Here is a 21,927-nt window from a genome sequence, read left to right on the forward strand (position 1 = left end):
ATCATGGCTGCCTCCTTCCTCCATAGGATTTAAAGACTTGCTTTTTTAATAAAACAAACATTTTTGGACAGAAACTTGACACTGGCAGAGTTTGACACTTTGGCAAACTCCAAGGCAAATGCTAATTTCACCCCCATAACTAAATAGGCACAGTGTGTTTAGGAACAGTTCTGGTGTCACCTGGTACTGTGGTCTGTGTAATTCATACCCAGTGAGAGTTCTGCGTGGCAAGGATAGAACTCCAGAGCCATGTTTTGGGGTGCACTTTGAATGAATAACAGAAAAGCACAAACTAAGTGTGTAAAGCACCCCAGGAATGCTGAATGCCTTAGAGGCTTTAGGGCTGACAGGGACGTGTGTCCCTGGCCAGCCCAACTGTTAAGTTAGGAGCTCTTGTACACTCCCTTCAACTGTTGCTGAATGCCTTAGAGGCTTTAGGGCTGACAGGGACGTGTCACTGTCCACTCCCTTCAACTCTAGCAGGTCCACTTACTCATGAACTATTTGCCTCTAGATATAGCTCCTGACGTCTCAGACCAGATTGTTGCCAAGTTCAAAGTCAAGTCCAGGAAAACCCAAAAGCCACAATAGCGTGGTATAGGGCTATGCCTACTCGACATATCATTGTATTTTCTAGGCTTTCATATAGAACCTACAACATTGTCTTAAACATGTAAGCAATTCCTAAAATGCTAACAAGGAAGAGAGCAGTTGTGATGAGCCTAACCACTGACTAGAAGGAGGTCAGAGATGTCCCATTATGCATTCAAAGTGGAAAGAATAATCAATTTTAAGGGTTTTTTTTTTTTTTTTAAGGAAAATTTTAGGTATAAAATGGTGAGAATCTACAAAATAGTGAACAAACGTCAGCTTCCAGAGGCACACCAGGAGAACTCAGTCATCTCCAGGTTTCCGTAGTTGGTGTTGAATGAACATATAATGGTTTGCATCAGTGTCAAACGAGAACTGAGCCTTTGAAGACAATTCGGCATGGTTACACTCACCGGATCCTTGGAGGCACTCATCTCTGTCTACTCTGGCCAAATGTAGACAGGGACTCTAATTGGCCCGTGGGTCACCAACAACGGGCAGGCAGACCTGGGACTGTCACGATGTCAGTCTTCCTCACTGTAAGGGCTCCGGCACCATCACAGAGTGGACTTGAGAGTGCCCCACCCCATTGAGTTCACTGTCTGTCCTCTAGGGCACAGTGTCAGTAACTGCTAACTGATCTGAGAAGTCTTCCTGGCAGAAGGAAAAGCAGGAAGAAAAATTTCTTGCAGCAAGGAAGAGCAAGCAAAGCAGTGCAGTGACAGTGATGGGCCTTGGGAGACTAGGGCCCCAAGGCTCTGCTCCCTCTTAGACTGGCCCTAAGGGGACTCCTGTGCTGCTGGTGACCGACTTTTCCTTAAAGATCCTGCAACATAGTTTGCTTAAAACTACAGCTGGTTTGTAATTTTGGCCTCAGACAGTAATTACAGCTGCCAGGGCTCCTTGGAGAGATAATTATGGGAAGGATTCGGCACTCTCATTTTATCTACACACTTAACCATCAATTAAATCATTACCATCTAATCCTATCCCAGAGTCTAGAAATGTTCTGTGAATATATAATTTTGAAGACACTGAGGTTTGTTTTCAGATGGTTTTAAGTGAAAAATTGCTCAATTTCCATAGCCCACACAGGCCCACATGTGTGCTGTCCTTGTGAAGGCAAAGCCAGTGTCTCCTAGCCTGTGGTCACTGTCTCCCTGAAGGCCTTTGCCACACAGAGGACTGAGCTAGGGTGGGTTGGCAGGCAAGAGCTCTGAGTTTGCCTTTGATCTCTACTGGAGTTCAGCAGTTTCCTACTGGTACTTAGAGGTCAGTAGCTGCGAGGGGAATGGGGGATGGGAGGTAGAGCAGGTCAGAGCTCTGTTCTGCAAAGAAGTTTCCAGAAGGGCCTCTCCCTGCTGGGTTTCTGAAGGAGCCCTGGGCTACTTACTCTTCCCTGACTCAAGCTCAGTCTCTTCTTGTTGGAAGCTCAGGGCTCCAGAGTCTGACCACTGAGTTCATATTTTGCCTGACTCTTCTCAGCTGTGCGTCCTTCAACAAGGAGCTAAATTGATTTAAACCAGATTCGTCAACTCTTCAACTACCCAATCATAGAGCCTAGCAAATTAGCAAGGGCTGTGGCTAGTCTTCCATGAGAATGCGAATGCAATGTGTTTAACACGGGGCCTGGCACTTGCTGGATGCCATGTAGGATTTAATAGTCAATGTTATTCAATATGTTAATATGTACAGGGAAGGGAGGTAAGCGGAGGGAGAATAGGAGGGTCCAAAAATATGATTCCAGGCTCTGAGAGCTCTTGGAGTGATTGGCCAGTGCTGACACTGGGATAGTTACTTCCTTGGGCCTCCATATTTAGCCATAGACTTCACAGCCTCTTGGTTCTTACCTTCCTGACGTGGCCCACCTGAAATCTCTGACCACTATCTTATCCTGTATTCCTGTGCTGAATAATTTTATGTCAAATATGATATAACCTGGAGTCATCTGAGAGCAGGAAACCCGGATTGAGAAAATGTCCCCATTAGATTAAGCCACAGGTGTGCCTGTAGAGCATTTTCATAGTGATTGATGTGGGAGGGCCTAGCTCATTGTGGGTGGTGCTGGGTTCTATAAGAATCCAGATTCCTGCCCGAACTGCTTTAGATGATGAACTGTTATACAGACATGTGAATGGAAAAAAAAAACCCTGACCACCAGGCATGGTGGCACAAGTCTTTAATCCCAGCACTTGGGAGGCAGAGGCAGGGGGATCGCTGTGAGTTCAAAGCCATCCTGGTCTACAAAGTGAGTCTAGGACAGCCAAGGGTGAACAGAGAAACTCTGTCTCAGAAAACTAAAGTAAATAAATAAACAAACAAACTCTGACTGCCCCAAATTGTTCGTGATCATAGTTTTTAATCACAAAAATAGTAACCCTAAGCCACCTCTTTTTCCCTGACCCAGCTGTCCATCAAAGAGATCCCCTAATACCTTTCTGGGAGCCTGGAGCTCTACCAAGTCCCACACCAGCCTGCTGTCCTATATGGCTCTCTAACTAGCTTTCATGGGTAAATAGCCAAACATGGCCATGCCTCATCGTTAATTCTTGTCGCTCTTTGTTTTTTCTATACATAAATACCTTTTCAAGCAAGAGGGTTGATGACTGACAAGGGTAAAACTGCTTCCTCTCCTCCTTACCCCATGAAATAAGTCTTAAAATAAAGGTTTCAATTGACATGTAGTGATTGCATATATTCATGAGTTATAATGTATAACATTTTAGTACCTGTATTCTATGTGTAATGATCATGTGGGAGTAACTGGCACACCTATCATGTCTTTGTGTTAAGCCATCAATTAGTTGTTATCAGCCATAGTTTTCCTAGCTGTGCTGTGGAATGTGATGTTATCCCAGAGACAACTCTTCCAGTAGGCTAGATGCTTGCACAGAATCAGCCCTTAAAACTCAGTACCTAACAGTGGGTTCTCAGAGTTGCCTTTTACACAATGGGGTCCTAGGAGAGTCCTCTATTTGTCAGGCAGTTCGTCAAGACTTCCCACACCAGTCCTGGTTAGATGAGTGTGAGCTCACTCTTTTCTGCCCATAGAACACGAGGCTCCCTTGGTGAAGTCACTAAGGAGCCCAGCCTTTTGTAGTTAGTTTGGACCAGGCCACGTGGCTAGATTTTTTTACTAGAATGAACAGCAGGCTCTGTAGGACTCCCAGGCTGGGAACAAATTCCAGGCACAACATGGATGCCGACCAGATGCCAAGCAAGCCTAAGGATCAGACAGTAGACGTTACAGTTGAGCTTAACCCTGGGCTGGAAGCTGCAGAGAAAATGAGAGGTTTCCAGTCCCTGAAGTCATGATACCAGCAATGTCCAGGAACTGTGCTCAGAAATAATCATGCTTATCATTGGGAGGAATACAAAGAAGATACTGGTTTTTAGCGGCCTTCAAGAATTATAAGAATTTAATAACTTAATATGTGCAGAAGACCTACAGTAGTACTGTGTATGCTGTGTGTGTAATAGAGTTAGTGTGCTTATCATGATCAAAGGAGGCTGATGGAGTCCTGGCCAAAGTTCCTGATTCTCCTACTTTGAGAGCTCCTGGGAGATGGGGGGGGGGGGGGGGGGGCGGGGAGCGGTGTTCCTTTTTGGAATAACCTTCTTATATGGTGATTGCCTAGCCCAATGATGTCATGGCAACTTCCTGATCTCTTAATAAAACCGAATGTAGCCCTTTAAGAATCAGATCCTGGCTCTGCCCAGCTCAAGGGCAGGCACATCCCCATTGATCTCCTGGCGATTCCTTGGAGAGAAAGCAATTGGAGCAAGAGGTATAAGACCAGCTGGTACACTTACACCTCTGAGCTTCTCTTCCCTCCTACCCCTAGAAAATATGGGTAGGCAGTTCTTGCTCCTCCCTTCTGTCAATAAACAGGTGCTCCCAAGAATATTTGGAGTGAAATGGTGCCGAGCAGTGGACAATAAGGACTCAACCCTTGAGAAAAGTGATGGAGAAAACATGGGGAACCCAAGCACTGGCTTTATGCACCCTGGGACTCAGAAACATCCATCTTGTTGCCCTCTCGTGTTGACATGGAGATTGGCAACACAGAAGCTTACAGGTCTGCAGAGCAAGTGGAGTCATGCACTGTGGCTGATGAACCTCCTCCTGTGCAGTCCGGTGCTCTGGGGCAGTGTGCATTCAGGTCTGACCAGTCTTGGCCTCGATCTGCATCCCTCTCAGCAGCTCATGACTGCTGCTGCTTCCCCGCTGCCACAGCGGGCATAACAGGGAGCTGCTTACCAGTTCGTGACTCACCCCAGCACCTCACCCCAATTCTGTTGTTCTCTCTGTCTCTTTTCAGCTTGTTTTTACAGCTTTGGATGCAAGTTCCTTAGAATGTACACAGAGCCTTTCTCCACCTGGCTAACTCCTGTCTGGAGTCCATCACGTATCACTGCCGCCTTGGCGTGATAGGTACACAGGAGCTACTCTCAAGACCCTGGAAATGTGGCACTCTGTGGAGTCACCTTTACCCTTGCATGTGTGCTTCCCTTTGCCTGGGCGACCCTTAGCTGCGTTCTAAATTGACCTCTTTAGGATTCTGCCTGGTATAGATTGGACATAGTTTAAATGTGCCTTCTAGAGATCCTTGGGTCTTTGGGTCAAGAAGAGACTTTGGGATTCCCAATGTCTTTGGCTTCTCAGATGGAAAGATGGCCTTCCTTTGCAATTGAACTCTGTCCTCCAGGCATACCATGGCCATTGTCATCTTGAAATTAGAGCAGCTATGAACATAACACCTCACGTGAGCAGGCCAACCATCATTTAATCATGGAAGTGGATGCATGAGACTAACAAGGCAAATGGTAGTAGTCCTACCCTCCTTGCAGAATACAGAAGTGTCTAAGTATTACTAGGAGAATCAAGACTCTTCTGTGGTGGTGTGGCCAGGCTAGCACTTGGTCACCTTCATTAAACTCACTGGCCTATCAAGGTACACTTGTTTGAGATGTATTTGACAGCCCACTGTATTTGGGGGGAATAGTCACTTATTCATGTCTCCTGAGGAAAAGTCACACAGCAGTCACATACATGCCTTTGCCAGATTTGATGCATCCAACAAGCCCTTCACCAAAGTTGACTTGATAACCAGACCATGCATGCCCTTTAGTCTCTAAATCTATGAACTAAATAAACCTCTTTATTAAAAACACCCTGACCCAGGTATTTCATTATAGTAATGATAACTGGGCTAATACAACACCCAGCCCACTCAGCTGCAAGCTCTCCTGATAGGATATATCAGTATAATAGCTGGTGCAGTGCTATCTTGTAATTGTTTGTTTTCCTGAATAAGCTGTGAGCTCCCTGGAAACTGGGATTATATCTGGTTCATGAATGTTCTATGAATGACGAGACCTTTGGATAGATCCCAACACTTGGGCAGGTGCTAGTTGTTGGCTGATTGAGAAAGAGAGAGAGAGAGAGCCTGGAGTCCCTTTGGCCCAACATGACTTGTGCTTGGCATATGGTGTACTGATCACATTTGTAACTCACAGATTCACACAATCGGTGACAAATCTTATATAATTTTAGGAGATTGTGTGTTTAAATGTCTACTCACTGAAAGGATGATGAGAACACACACACACACACACACACACACCCCGCCACCTGATAATATCCCACCTTTGTCTCATGGCCTGAGATCCGCCCCCCCCCCCCTTGGAGGAGGTTTAAGGAAAAAACCCTTATGACCCACAAAGACAGAAACACTAGTAGACTCTGGAGTCCATCCAGGATTCAGGGTTTGTGAGTGTGAAGCTGAGAAGGAAAGTGAGAGGTGGACGAAGCCTGCCTTCTACAGCCATTTATTCCCATCTTGTCCCTATTCTAAGGGCAACCTCTACCTTCCAGGGGGCCTTACTTAGATGAGGGGCCGGACTTGAGGCCCCGTTGCCTTTGATGGCCCCTACTAGATGTGCGCACAGGCCTTGCAAGTGGACCTTATCTCATCAGGCAAGGACCTTCATCCCTGCTGTGTCCGGCCACAAGCTGGAAGAACAGGGCAACAGTATAAATACCTCCTGCTCAGAAGAAGAAAGCATCCTCCCTGAGAGCACCAGCTTCAGGAAGATGCCATGCTTACTTCCCGTCTCATGCTGTGACTCTTCTGCTCCCGCTCTCCTGAAAATGGCAGTCATACCCATTGTGTCTCAGACACTGTGTCACACAGAGTTCTGTTTTCAAAATTACTGAAGCACTTTAATAAACTAGCATAATCTGCTCTGTGGCAGAACACAGAGAATTCTCTCAAAATAACTTTGATAAGTCCTCGGATGGAATTCTTCAGTAGGCAGAGTGAGTGCTTAGGCCAGGCCTCTACAGCTTACCCAGACTGGCCAGAATGTCTGGTGAGATAGCTCAAAGATCAAATACACAGAAACAGGCCTTAGTATACAAAGGGAACCCAAGAGTAAGAGGGACCTTGGTCCTCTAGGACCAGTACAGAGAGAGGAGGGTAAAAGGTGTCAACAAAAGGTGCTTTTGTTGAGTATTGCATCACAATTACTACCAAGAAAGGTAAGGAGTGCAACCTATAAACAGGCAAACAGTATCATCTCCCATGAAACAAACTGAGCCTTAAATAATGTATTCACTGTCACCAGCAAGTGAGCAGCAGAGCAAGCAGGCTGAGGAAGATCTTTGGTCTGTCTGTTGTAACCTCCACAGTCTTGTCAGGGTCTCACATCAGTAACTCTGGACTTAGCCTTGTTGTTTGCCTTGGTGGTAGAATACAGACTTGATGAGAAGCCAGTCCCTGTGATGACTTTGAGATGCCTAACATGCCGCCACTGGCTACCTTTAGCCTTGGGGCTCTGTCTTGGGCACAGCACACATGGAGTTCCTTCCACCTTGTCCTGGAGTGAGAAGACATAGGGCCTTCACTTGTCTGGCAGAGCAACAACCAACCCACAAACTGTGAACCATAAAGTAATGCATATTGTATAAGCAGCTAAGACTTGGGAGGTGTTTATTATCATCACAAAGGCTGACTAATACGGGTTTAAAGTGGCCCTTCGGTTGCAGACAATGCTTTTAGCCACAGTATTCTTCCACAGCACTGTACTGATGCTTAGAGGGAGCCACCACACCTATCCAGAGCGGATCCAGCCATGGACCTCTTTGGGAATTGTTCTCCCTCTCACTTTATCTCTGGATTAGTTGTGCTTCTTGTTGCTATGACAAAATGCCTGACACAAATGAGGAGGAAGGGAAGGGTGTGATGATTTGAATGCAAATGGCCCCCATAGGCTCACAGGGAGTGGCATTTGAAAGGATTAAGATTTGCGACCTTGTTGGGGTGGGTGTGGCCTCATTGGAGGAAGTGTGTCACTGAGGATGGGCTTTGAGGTTTCTAATACTCAAACCAGGCCTAGTGTCTCTTTCTTCCTGCTGCCTGCCAATGCAGATGTAGAACTCTCAGCTGCTCCTCCAGCACCATGTCTGTCTGTATGCCACCATGCTTCCTGCCATGACAATAGTGGACTAAACCACCGAACCTATGAGCAAGCCACAATTAAATGTTTTCCTTTATGATAGTTGTAGTGGTCATGGTGTCTTTCCACAGCAGTAGAAACCCTAAAACAAAGGGTTTATTTGGCTCCTAGCCCTACATTTGGGGGAGGTATGGCAGGAGCATTGGACATATCTGGGAGCATCGCTTCCACTGTCAGGAAGCAGAAAGAGATGAATGGTGTTGGCCAGTTGCTTTCTCAGTTGTATACAGTCTGGGGTCCCAGCCCAGGGAATGATGCTGCCTTCAGTTAGGGTGGTTCTTCCTGCCTCAGTTAACCTAACGTAGACAATCTCTCAGACTCATTCCGGGAGTCTTATCTTCTAGGTAATTCTAGATCCTGTCGAGATGACACTCCTTATTAGCCACCACCATCACGGAGATGAACCTCACAACCTGCAGGTACGGCGCATGAACTTTGCCGTTCCCTCTATCACCGTGTCCCTGGAGAAAGCACACAGATACCTAGCCATCTCACCAGACCCTGCAGCCCCACAACTCAGTTGTTTAGCAGACACAAGGAGACCACTCAGAGCTCAGCCAGGGTGTTGCACAGTTAGGGAACCACACAATTATGGCTGGCTTTGAAAATTGTTTTCCCTTTTGTGCTGTTATTATTCGGTTCACTTAACAATGTGAGATGAAAACAAAGCCCAGGAATCTCAGGAAAATTCTTTTGTTTCTACCCTGCTGGCATTGATTCACGGCCCCTGATGACCTCACACTCCCGATCGGCCTGTGATGTAAGGGCTTTTTTGCTAATTTACTTTCAGTTGTTTCGATCCTGCTATTTCTTCTCCCACCTAATCATCTGCTTCAATATCACCATAATTTTCAAACCCAGTAGGATGCAGAGTGAACAGTAATGCAGTAAAACAAGGGACCAAAACCCTTTGCTTTTAAAACCTTAAAAGCTAATGGAGTTTTGTTTTGTTTTTTTTTTTAAGTTAGTGCCATGTTGTGTTCTGTAGTGCAACACACACACACACACACACACACACACACACACACACACACACACATGTCTTTTAAAATGTATTCTGATCAGGTCTGCTGTTGTAGCAGCAAAGGCTTGGTCCTTCTAAAGACGAACCTGCCTCCCCGGTTAGTCACCTTAGGCAGCACCACCTTGCAGGGAAAAGGCTGGATTTAGCTAGAAGATCTCACTTCCCTTCAGGCCTCAGCCTCCTGCCCCTCTGTACAAGTATTTGGAAGAAGATAACCAAACCTATGGGCTTCAGAAATGTTTCTGGCTCTTCACTTAACCACATTCCAGGACTGCTTTAGGGGAAGGCCATTACCCAGTGTAGGCCCAGGAGTCTTACTGGAACTCCTCTTTAAAAAGCCACACTTCTCCATGCAACTGGAGCTCAACGGTGCTAGTGTGAAGTTTCTAGCAGCTCTCTTAACTTCTGAACATTAGAACCCAGTGCCAGAAAGGGACCGAACAAAAGGAAGCCAACTTGAGAGGTGGAAAAAGTGATGAGGGCTGATGTTGTTGCCGGAACCTCTGGATCCAGCTGTTCCTGAATGTGTCTCTTACATGTGTACATGGACAAATAATGAACAGTGACAAGCCTTTACATCAGACACAGCTCCTGATCAAAATTCCCACCTTCCACAAACACAGAGAGAAAATATGTATGTACGCAATTCATTTTAAACTGCGAATGCACAGTGAGTAGTTACTAAATAGAAAAGAGCAGACCACATAGCAGGCTTAAAATATACGCCCACTTTCAGGAACTAACCTGTTAAGATACTTGACCATCAAATGAAGAACATGTCTGTCGTTCAGCGTCCTGAGCTTGAGCATGGTGGATGGGTCCAGATGCTACTTGCTTCCAAACAAGAACAAGATCAAAGGTCCCAAGGTCCTGTTTCTCACTCAGGGGTGGCTTCGAGTGTTCAGGGTGAGGCCTGAGGTCCAGGCATCAGGCCAGGTTCCCGGTCTCACCAGTGGAAGTGGAAAAATGAGTTCCCACCAGTGTTACAGTTTAGTTCTTTCAGAATGAAATTGCTGGTAGCAGATGGTAGTGGAGACTCAGGAGCTCCACAAGCTCATGATAATACCAAAGTGTTACAGCCCTTTCTCCTGGGCTAAGCATAGCAGGGAAGCATGTGGAAGCCAGAGATCAGCCTGAAGGCAGGTCCGGTGAGATGCAGGCCCAGGCAGGGGCCTCACTGTCAGTCAGCACCAAGCTAGGGGCAATGATGCCTGCCGAGGCAGTTCCACCTTCACTGTGTGACCACCAGGCAGCCAGTGGGGCAGTTCTTCCCCAGCATAAATGGAGTCTCAGTTATGGTGGAGAAATGATGAGCAGAGAGAGACAGAGACAGAGACAGAGAGAGAATGAGAATATGCCAGCCAGCCTTTATTTATAAACCTTGAGCAGTGGGGAGGGGTTTGAGGATGTACATGTTTGATTCAATGGGGCTAGGGGTGCCAGGATACTTAATCTACATGTACTGGTATCGTACCTCATTTACATGCAGTAGCACAGGGTCCTATCACAAGAGGGAAATTATCCTATAGGTGAGGGAATAATTTCTAGGTACAATTAGAGGTCATTTTGCTAGAATCTCCTTACCATAAGGTGGGATTTGCTAAACTGTGTTCTTACCAGGAAATGGTCTGTTCTGTGGTCTTCCCTGAGGGTTACCATATCAGGTGGAGTGAGAACTCCCTCTGAGAAAAAGGAGTCCACCATCATAGACTGAGCACAAATGGCTATCCAGACAAGTCAGACTTCAACTTTATCCAGCAGAACTCCACACATATCAAAGTGAGTAATGACTTTAAGAATTAGCATCTAGGAAATCTGACCCCTTAATACCATTGTTTGGTACCACCTTGCCCTCAAGGTATCAGAAAAGACTGTCAAATGGCTATCCAGACAAGTCAGACTTCAACTTTATCCAGCAGAACTCCATACATATCAAAGTGAGTAATGACTTTAAGAATTAGCATCTAGGAAATCTGACCCCTTAATACCATTGTTTGGTACCACCTTGCCCACAAGGTATCAGAAAAGACTGTCATAATAGAACTCACAGGCACAGGGACTGCCAGGAGTATTATGGATTGTTTTCCTCCAGGGCCTTTTCACTCCAGTTCTGTGGCTGCTAATTCTACCCCTATGAAGAGCTTCCCTCACACTCTTCCTGTGGGCTCTCTCCAACTGGGCTATAGATGCTCAAGTAGGGCCTATCTCAAAGGTCAGGGAGCTGCCTCTGCAGAGGCCCACTTCTAAGTTTGTGGAAACCTTATTACAGAGTCTTGAGACTGTACAAGACATCATATGGCACGTGACCAAGAAATAACTCATTTTAACAGTACAGCGTCCACAATAGCCCATTAGTCTATTGACCTGTTTATCCATGACAGATGACTTCATTCATGAGAAAAGAACCCTCAGGACCAGTCACCTCCCAAAGATCTCACCCCTCACAAAGCATTCGTTATGAGTTTTGAGGGTTAACATTCCTATGGGATTTGAAGAAGACATTCAAACCTGGATACCTGTCTCACGCAGAATCCTTTCACACAGAGTTGGCCCGTAGCATAGCTGGAATCCCACACAGCCTAGCCAGTGGGCTCCGCATCGAAGAACTTTGTTGTTAACAGGTCCAGGCTTTTGAATGGGACAGGTCGCATACCCTGAGACAAGCAGTACTTTGGGGGTCTGGAAACAGAAACCTCAGTTCAAAGTGCTTTGAAGAATAGATTGGATTTATTGCTTCATGCAAACTACAGGTGAAAAGTCTGTTTTAATCTAGACATTGACAGCATCTAAGACCTCTGCTGTGGGGCTCTTATACTCTCTTGGCTCTGTACACTCTTGTGTAAAGTCCCTGCATCATCCAAGCAGCTGTCATGCCCAGCCCCAGTTAGGAAAATAGGGTAATGCTGATGAGAACATGATGTGATGAGGGGTGGATTAGACTGGTACAACATCTGAACCCAGTGATCCATCTTAAAATGGCTAAAAATAGGACAACTGGATGCAGTGTGCTTTTTCCTTTAGCACAGCACTACCTGCGTTAGGCAGTGTTCACTAGACAAACAGAACTGATAGAACAAATATAGATTACAAAGAGAGTTTATTAGATTGGTCTATATGGCACAGGCCAGGTAGTCCAGCAGTGGTTGTCCGCATGCTAGCAAGGTTGAGAATATGATAGCTGCTCTGTCCATGAGGCTGGACACTTCAGCAGTCCCAGTTTGATCCTGAAGAAGGCTTAGAAGATTCTTGGAGGGCTTCTGTTTTTCAGTTCACCTTGGAAGGCCAAGGTAGCTAGATTCCCATTTCAGGGAAGGAACAGCAACAGTAGCAGCAGCAGCAGCAGCAGCAGCAGCAGCAGCAGCAGAAGAGTTCATGCACTCACCAGTAGGGAGTGAAGGTGAGCAGGCAATACAAGCCCTGCATTTTCCTCAGACCTCATTATCTCTAGGCAGCCAGCAGAAGGCACTGTCCACTCAGAGGAACAGACCTTCCAGGACATACAGACCTACCCAGAGCTCTTTGTTAATCCCAGGTCCTTCTCCTGCCCATACTGCTTAAAGTTCTTTAGTAACTGCCCTCTGTCCTGAACAACCTCAGCGTTCCCTTGTCATCAAGCCCCTCCGACCCTGTCTATCTTCCCCTTGGACTTTACCTTGGGGCCATGCCTAATTGCTCTTAGTCCATTAAATACTTTTTGTTCACTCCACATCCTTGCTTTAATTTTCTGTGCTCTCTTTTCTACCCCCGGTGCCTGCCTAGATCTAGCTCATTGTTTAAGCATCTGACTGCCTGTCATCCTCAGAAAGTATGCTGAAGATCCTCCAGTGTGAGCTAAATAGATTCTGTCTGTGCCTCTTGTCTTAGCTCACTGTCCCTAACCCTGACATAGTATTTGGTGTCACTTGATATCATCTGTGTATGTGTCATCCCCAGCACTTACAGCTGCTGCGTGAGGCTGGAGCATGCTATTCGTCATTGTCTAACCTGTACCTGGTAGAATGCCTGGCAGAGCCAGCACTGCGTACTACATTCCTGTTGGGTAGAATACCAATTTCTCCCTTGTTGTGATATGTAGAATGAATGCTGATTTCTTTCAGACTCGCATGCTAACTTTCAAATCTGCAAGCACAGTGCTTCTTTTAATATATAAAAATCAGTGAGCACAGGGGCTGCAGAGATGGCTCGGCGGTTATGAACACTGGCTGCTCTTCCAGAGGACCCAGGTTCAATTCCTAACATCCACATGGCAGCTCACAACTCCAGTTCTAGGGGCTCTGATATCCCCCCCCCCCCACAGACATATAGGCAAAACACTGTTACACATTAAATAAATAAATTGAACTTTAAAAAATGATAAGTGAGGACTGTTGTGCAAACCAACATTCTCTTTCCGTTGAGCCCTGCTTTCTCTGTGGTACGCATTTCTCCAGACCTTAGACAACACCCATGAGAGTTAGACAGTGACAGTCAAGCTTCTGTTTGTCATCTCACATGAGAGTTTTACAGCCCGGAACACAGAGCCTCAGATGGCCTCATCAGCTTATCATAGTTTAAAAGCCGAGTAGGGTGGGGCAGGCACTTACTTCCTCTAGAACACCCAGAAAGAAGTTTCGGATCTTCGTGCTGTCTGCCTTGCTGTCAGCACATCTTTCTGATCCTTCAAAACTCCTGTTTGCGTTTGCGTTGCATCGTTTTCTGTGTTGTGACATTCTGTTCAAGCACGGATCAGCCAGACTTCCTTTGAAACAATCACTTTGAAGACGGAATTGCTGACTTCAAGTATTTGTTCAACAAATATCAGTTGAACACTTAACTGTGGGTGCTGATGACACACTGACTAGATGAAAATCCTCACCCTAGTGGAGCTTAGATTCTTAAGAAAGAAATGAAAATACGCTTTGTGTAGTATTTCAGGTGGTTTTGTAAAAATAAAATGAGGATGATTAAAAGCATGGTGAGCTTGCATATAAAACAGGGAGCCTAACAGCACATGCCTCGTATGGTGGGGATGAGTAAGTCACTTGTGATAGGCCCAGAACAGTCCTTAGCACATGCCATACAATGCAAACCAATGAACTCATTGGTTTTGTCTTGAACTAAAATATACGCTTTACTTTCTAGACTCCCCAGCTCCTTAGGTTAACAGATTAATGTCCATAAACTTGTAAAATCAATTTCATACCTAACCAAATTCTCTTAAACAGTATTTTACACATTAAACAAGCAAAATTCTTTTAAATATTCAGGTACTGTTTAAGCAATTGATAGGCTGAAGCCCCTTGAACTAAAATTATTGAATTAAAATGTAATTATATCACATGAATCAACAGTATTATTAAACACCTAACACCTTTGATGCTTAAAACATAAGAACTCTCACCTTCGGGTTAAATCAGCACAGGCATCTTGAAATCAGCTTTACAAGGCGTTTTCCTCAGCAGTTAGACCTTGTATATACTTGACAGGTAAAAGCCAGACATGGGGGCACACACCTGTAACCCCACGACTCCAGATTGCCAAGGGCTTGAGGGTAGTCTGAACTACATAGAGACATCTGCCTAAAAAAAAAAAAAACAAGTTATCCTAAATATGTTCATGAAAATGATGAATTTAGTAATTTTTGTGGTATAGCAGATTGTTAGGCATGTGGCTTACAAAGCAAATAAGCTGTGCCTCATGGTACAAGTATGGACCTATACTCTCAGAACTCGGGAGATCGAGTCAAGGAGATCAGATCTAGCTCATTGTTTAAGCATCTGACTGCCTGTCATCCTCAGAAAGTATGCTGAAGATCCTCCAGTGTAAGCTAAATAGATTCTGTCTGTGCCTCCCTGAGTCATGTGTCAAGTTGGAAGACAGTCTGGTCTACATAAAACTATGTCTCAAACGAGAAAAAAAAAAAAAAAAAAGCTAAATGAACAAGTTCAAAGTAAAACATAAAGCAGAATTAGTGTCACAAAATATGCATTGCTCCTGAGTAAATACACTTGTACCAATGTTTTATTACTTCACCATTTATAAATTGTATGCATTGCACTCAATCTGGTGTTGCAAAGTTAATTTTCCAATTAATAGGAATAGAATTTCGGCTCAGGTCTTCAGTAACAATGGAAAATACATGTGGCCATCAAGACACTTTCATCTCAAACTGAAGAGCTAAAATGACAGCATTGAAACACAGTGGGGCATGGGCTGCCTCCTGGGGGAAGTTTACCAGTGTTAGGTATTAACAAGCCAAGGACTAAGTGAGATATAGTATACAGCATTCTTAAGATGGAGCCCAGGTACATAGTATTCTTTACCCAAATGGGCATCTCCATTTTCTAAGCTCTAACCCAAATTCCTGATGGGAGATGCCATTTCAGTTATATTACTAGAAGACAATCAAGACTTTGATCTCATCTCATAATCCAGTGTAGCACGAATAACTTTGAACTTCCATTCTAACCCAATGTTTATCATGATATTTTCCTCCATATTCTGTGGTTTGGATGGATGGCATCATGTGTCGCACACACGCATGACACGCAGTCAGGGCTTTCTGGTGAGAGTTACTTAGGATCCTTGCCATCTCATGGTTGCTTTGAGCACCTTAAGAGATGAACACTCATGGTTCGTCTCTGTGCTCTGGTGCTCAATAAACAATGTTTATTTTGTTAGTGAGCCAGTGTAATAATACAGATTTGGAGTGCCACACTCCATGTGTCTTCCACTTGATTTCGGTAAGTAGTCATTATTGTCTTCTGATAATTACCTAATGTGCTGCATCATTTCAAAAACTATATTTACCTTTTGAATAGCATTGTCACTGGACCCCCTTGCCCTGTCAGTAACAAATCAGTTCTTCTCTGTCAGTAACATATACATGTTACACACTACACGCATACACACACACCACACACATACACACCACACACATACACACCACACACATACACACCACACACATACACACACATACCACATACATCACACGCCACTTTTTACCACCTTTCACCTTAAGGACAACTTGACAATGGACTAGATTCACTTTCTTGTGGCATCTGAACTATTCCAACTCTAGACTGAGACTCCTTTTTTTTTTTTAGACTGAGACTCCTTTTAAGGACTTTTTTTTTTTTTTTTTTTTTTTTTTTTAAATGTGCATGTGAGAGAAGGTTCCTGTGGGAACCAGAAGAGGGCGTTGGAGTCCTCTGGAATGGGCAGTTGCGAGCCACCTGACAGGAATGCTGGGAAACAAACTGATCCTCTGCAAGAGGTCCATCCAGCTCCCTTAAGCTCCTTTATAGAAAGGTTCTGTAGTGGAACGCAAAACCTGTGTTCCCCCAGAGCATGCATCTGGATGCATAAGGGCATGGTGGCAGAGTTGGGCCCTGCTGTGTCTTCCCTTTGTCAAATCCCTTACTTCGCTGGAGGAAAAAAGTAATTGTCCTGCTGGACATAAAGGTTTGGATGAAGGACTAAGTGAGATATAGTATCCAACGTTCTTAAGATGGAGCCCAGATACATAGTATTCTTTACCCAAATGGGTATCTCCATTTTCTAAGCTCTAACCCAAATTCCTGGTGGGAAATGCCATTTCATTTACATTGCTTTATTTCTTCAGTTGTTTAATATTTATTCCTTTACAGTTTCATACACTTAAATAATGAGTATTAGTCATACACTTAAATAATGAGGAGTTAGGTGTTTAATAATACATCTCATCTCCTTGCCTCCTCTTAAAATCCTTCTTGCGAACACATCCCCCTCCTACTTCATGCGTGCTTGGTGTGTGCACCTCACGAAGCTTAATTAGGTGGCCTGGGCGTGGGCAGGATCTTATTTACTGGATCGTGGGCAGCTTATCACTGGCTATATCACTGAAGGAAGTGACTTCCCTTGCCTTGGCCACCAGTAACTGTCATTAGTCTCTCAGAGCAGAATGGGGGCCCCTTCCATGATGAACTGTTAGCAAGTGGTCCAGCCTTGGTGAGTTCAGGAGCACATCAGCCATGTCATGCCCAAGACAGGGCTTCACAGCGCCGCTCCCAGCTTCTGACTTCCATTCTTCCCATCCCTCTTCCTCCATGTTCCCTGGTGAAAGGGTGATGTACATATCACACTTAGGACTGAGCTCCAAGGTCGCTTAGTCTCTGCACTTTGACTAGTTGTGGCCCCTGTATAAACCAAAGTCAAGTGCAAAAAGAAGCCCGTCTGATGAGGCCTGAGAGCTGGACTGGGAAATCAAGAACGTATTTAGAAGTCACTTTGATACTGTGTCTACCCAGCTAACACAATAACGGGAAGTCCTATTTTAGGGCTTATGACCTCCCCGCTCACAGGATACCACACACTGCCTTCTTCTTTAACATGCTAGCTCCACAAGGGGAAAACAGGAGTGAAAAAAGAACACCATCTTTGAATTAAGAGGGTGCTGACCTGATTCTAGGTGGGTAGTGTCTTTTTTTTTTTTTCTTCATATAAATATTGTAAATCTATACTAAACAGTAGCCACAGCCTGCTGAGATTTTGCACTTTTTAGATTAAAGAATTTAAAATACAAGAGTAACAGTATTAAGTACATTTAAGATTGAATCATGCACTAAGACTCACTTCCACTTTTGACAGACTTCTTAATTAAAAACCCTTAGAGACTTCCTGGAATTAGAACCCATTCTCAAATTCACAGAGAGATCAAATCTAATGCTCCACTCAGGCTTTCTGTGTTCTTCATTTGGGGTCAGTTTGAATTCCCTGTCTCACATCAGCTGTCATTTTTATGATTGAAGTGTCATTGTGCATTACAGTTTTCACTGGGACAGTTCTTGTCTTTGATTTCAATTCAATTTCATTCCAATCAAGTCTCTGTGTCTCAGAACAATTGAATCCACTTAGAAACCTTTCTGGTCAAATAGGATTGTAGCCACCACTTCCTGCCATGCTGCTGAATTTCCTGAAGCCTCCCAAACCCTGTGACACAGCCTGGAAGGCCACTGGGTCTGATGGCAAGGAGAGAGCTGCTGTGCTCAGTGGTGGTAGCACTGGGACCAGCAAGGCCAAAGTTGGACACACAGTGCTTGAACCACCATCTCTGTCTCCGTTCTCCTGTCCCTACTACAGCCCCACTGTGTTGGTGCTGTCCTGAGCCAGAGAAAACCCTCCCATAAGATCTTTTTATGAAAATATTGGATGAGGAGGAACTCATTGAATGGAACTGTATCAGTGTCCCCCTCTCATCCCCAGTGAGAGACAAAATGAGGTTGTGTGACAGCATAAGCCATCCATGTCAAACTCAAAATTCTCCATAGACCGACCACCAAGCTACTTTTTTCTGACCATAACTTGGACATTTGACTTTGTCTTTCTAAAAGGCTTCTCTTGTAAGACTATTGAGAGAAATGTTGTAAGACTATTGATAGCCACTCCTTCACAACTATCAAAATTCCTTTCTCCTGTCAGCCTGTGGGCTTGGGCCCTGGCCATAGTGTTTTGGAACTAGAGGAGGAAAACAAGGGACCTGAAGCCCAGACAGGACTGGTCCCAGAAGACTCACTGAGCTGAAGGGTTTCATCCGAAGCAGAGGAGAAGCTAGCAGGCCCCTCCTCAACATTCCCTGGGGCTATGTCAGAGACTGGTAGTTACACACACAAAGAAAGGCACCAGATGAGTACACTGCAGCAACAGCGTCCAGTTGGAGCCATGCTATTACTTGGGTCATTTACAGCATGGCCTCTACTAGTGGTTTCCCTGGATATGGGAGCTAGTATTAAAAGTCTGGCTCTCTTGAACATACTCCAGACAAGGCATAACCTGCCCAGTATCAAAATGACTCCTGCACCTGAACACCTCTGTGCTGGCTGGTTTGTGCACCCCAGGCAATCTGTTAAGATGTGTTCAAATGACAAATCTCTATTTGCCCTTCCCTCTACCTTCAGAAATGAGTACATCTTCCATTAGGGAAATGTGTGTACACAAGCATGTACCTACATCAAGGCCAGACGTGGCTTTCTGTTTCCGGTGAACCCTGGCTTTCATTACTTTCTGTACGTTGTAGCTTTATTGCTGAACTTTGATTTCTGAAATGCAGTCTGAACGTTTTAATTTGAGAACACTTGCTGCTCTCTCAGGCCCAAGAAACTGTAGTACATTTACACTATGAAATACTACTCAGCTATTAAAAACAAGGAATTTAAGAAATTTGTGGACAAATGGATTGAACTTGAAATTATCATAATGAGTGAGTTCACCCAGAAGCTAAAAGAGTTAAATGGTATATACTCACTTATATCGAGACACTAGTCCAAGGGGTACGTCCCCATGAAAAACTTTACCTACCAGGAAAGTGGGTCAGAGGGGAGGACATCCTTTCGAGACTTTAGGTGTGAGAAGCCTGGGAGAATGAGGAAATACAAGGATCCAGAGGGTCCTGGAAAACTACAGGCGGGTCTGGGCCCTGGGGTCCTCCTCAAACTATGGCACCAGCCAAGGAAAATATAGGCAGTAAACTTCGAACCCCTACCCAGACTAGCCGATGGACAGGACATTCTTCACCTTAAGTGGAGAAGGAGATCTGACTTTCACATAAACTCTGGTGCCCCATATTTGACCATGTTTCTTGGATGGGGACACCTGGTGGCACTCAGAGGGAGGATAATAGGTCACCAAGAAGAGACTTGATACCTTATGAGCATATACAGGGGGAGGAGGTCCCCCTCAGTCACAGACATAGGGGAGGGGAATAGGGGGGGAAGTGGGAGGGAGGGAGGAATGGGAGGATACAAGGGATGGGCTAACAACTGAGATGTAATTTGAATAAATTAATAATAAAAAAAGGAAAAAAAAAGTTTGTTGCTATATCCACAGAAGTTACTTGGTTTGTCTCCTTTACTTCCTATGCCTGCTGTATTAGTGCCCTTGCTCTGTATTAAAGGGTGATGCCATGAGTTGATTTTGAGTTGAAAGCTGGATTTGAGTGAGCAATGGAAGAGAACCCGCTTATCTAAGTCTGTGGTTCTACCAAGAAAGTTCAGTGCTTAGGGCTGGGGATATAACTAAATGGTAGAACCCTTGTCCTTCATGCACATGGACCTAGGCTTTCTCCCCATCAAAACACATGCACATGGACATGTGTGTACCTTTCATGCTGGGAAACAAAGATTAAGTGTTATGACATTTCACCACTCACACCTGCTTTCTTCAGCCCACCATACTCCTCACAGTAGAGGCTCTTTGCCCCAGACCTGACTGTCCTTCCCTGTACCACCTCCTTCCTGGCTCTCCCCTCTGCTCAAATTGCCTGAATTCATCTTCAGCCTCACTGGTATTTGTCCTTCAAAATCCCTTTAGTCACCTCAGAGGCTCTGTTAGAAGGTCATGCACACCTCTATGGCTCACTTAACCTCTTTATGAGCCCTTTGAAATCTACATGACTACCTCACACATCTATCGCCCTGCCTGGTGGTTTTGTTTGGTACACATTAAAAATATACAAGTTGAAAACCAGCTCACACGTCCTTTCTTCTTCCTACAGAAACGATGACTATGGGTAAGAAGACTGCTTGTGCCAAGGACAGTCAGACAACCGCGTAACAAAGATCTCAAGTAACTTTTCCCACCTAGCAACACCCAGATGACTCCAGTGACAAAATTCTCAGCTGTAGCCACAGCAACAACTGGCCCTCTTTCTAAGTTGGATTTGGTGACTCTGAATGGTTCATTCGCCTTCTTCGGGTGGCCCACAGTGGTGTGCTCTAGGGAAGTGCATCCCTCACTCTTAGAAACCAAGCTGGACTGTGGTGGAAAGCAAGTGCCAAGACTTCTTGTGATTCATGCAAGGCCTTTGGTTTTATGGGCATGATACTGGTCCCGGCAGTGGTCAGTCTAACATGAAGTCATTTGTTTGAATGCCCTGGAAGGACAGAATATTTTTAAAAATATATCCAGGTGCTAAATAGGCAGCAGATTTCAAATCAAACTCTACTACCTGTGAGTTAATGACTGTCTTCAGAGAATAATTCCACCCTCAAAAGTGCTCCAGTTTCCCAAGGGATGGCCCAAGAGAATACTAGGCCAAGCAAGGCTGGAGAAAGTCTCATGCAAGGCAGGTTAGGTCACCGCAAACTCACTGTCCTTTCCCACGCACATGGCAGAGTCCCACTTAGCTATAGTCATTCTTTGCTGCTAAACCCAGATTCTGAGATTCTAAAACATTATTTCCAGGTAGGCAGCAGCCACTGCCTTTCCAGTGGTGGCATTACTAGAAACGTGTCACCCTTGATAGAGATGCATGCCTCCCAATGGCACATGCATTCTGGAATATTCTATCTGCCCTGGACTCAGAAGTGTTTCTTATAAGGTAAGATCACTGAGAGATGACATGGGCTCCACTAAGAAAAGGCACAGCTTTTGGGCTTAGTTGACACGACTGTCTTCTGGGTGTTTCCATACCCAACAGTCCAGAGTACAGACTTACTTGGGCAGCCATAGAAAGAGGCCCTTTCCCATTTCAGACACATAATCACTTTTGTAGCACATGGGGAATGGAAATACCTGCAGGAATGAGGACCAAGGGCTCTCCCCAGGGTAGCTCATCCATTACCCAGCATCCTTCTCAACCAGTCTACTGCCAGTTCTGCACCTCGTCCTCCATGCTTCTGCCTCCAGGAAGTGAAACCAAAGGCCCCAGCACCCCCCTAAGTAGACCAGGGACTGTAACCTAGAGGTCCTCTCATCATGGGTGCAAAGCGCCTTCTCCACACACCGTCATCACCGCTCCATGACTGCATTCTCCTTCTGTACAGTCTCTGTAC

The 21,927-nt window shown here is 45.1% G+C and overlaps 1 protein-coding gene across 2 annotated transcripts in view; it reads left to right on the forward strand.

Annotated features, from left to right (window-relative positions):
- Positions 1 to 21,625, forward strand: part of Syt9 (synaptotagmin 9) — a 178,689-nt gene extending 157,064 nt beyond the window's left edge. For both annotated transcript variants that reach the window (XR_007830934.1, XM_051149171.1), the window contains exon 7: positions 20,649 to 21,625. Coding sequence is in view for 1 of the 2 variants with exons in the window: in XM_051149171.1 (XP_051005128.1) it covers positions 20,649 to 20,657 (9 nt within the window). In the remaining variant the exon portion in view is untranslated. The remainder of the gene's footprint in view (positions 1 to 20,648) is intronic.
- The last annotated feature ends 302 nt before the right edge of the window (positions 21,626 to 21,927 follow it).

The sequence above is a fragment of the Acomys russatus genome, chromosome 7 (assembly GCF_903995435.1).
Source record: "Acomys russatus chromosome 7, mAcoRus1.1, whole genome shotgun sequence".
NCBI classification, from domain to species: Eukaryota; Metazoa; Chordata; class Mammalia; order Rodentia; family Muridae; genus Acomys; species Acomys russatus.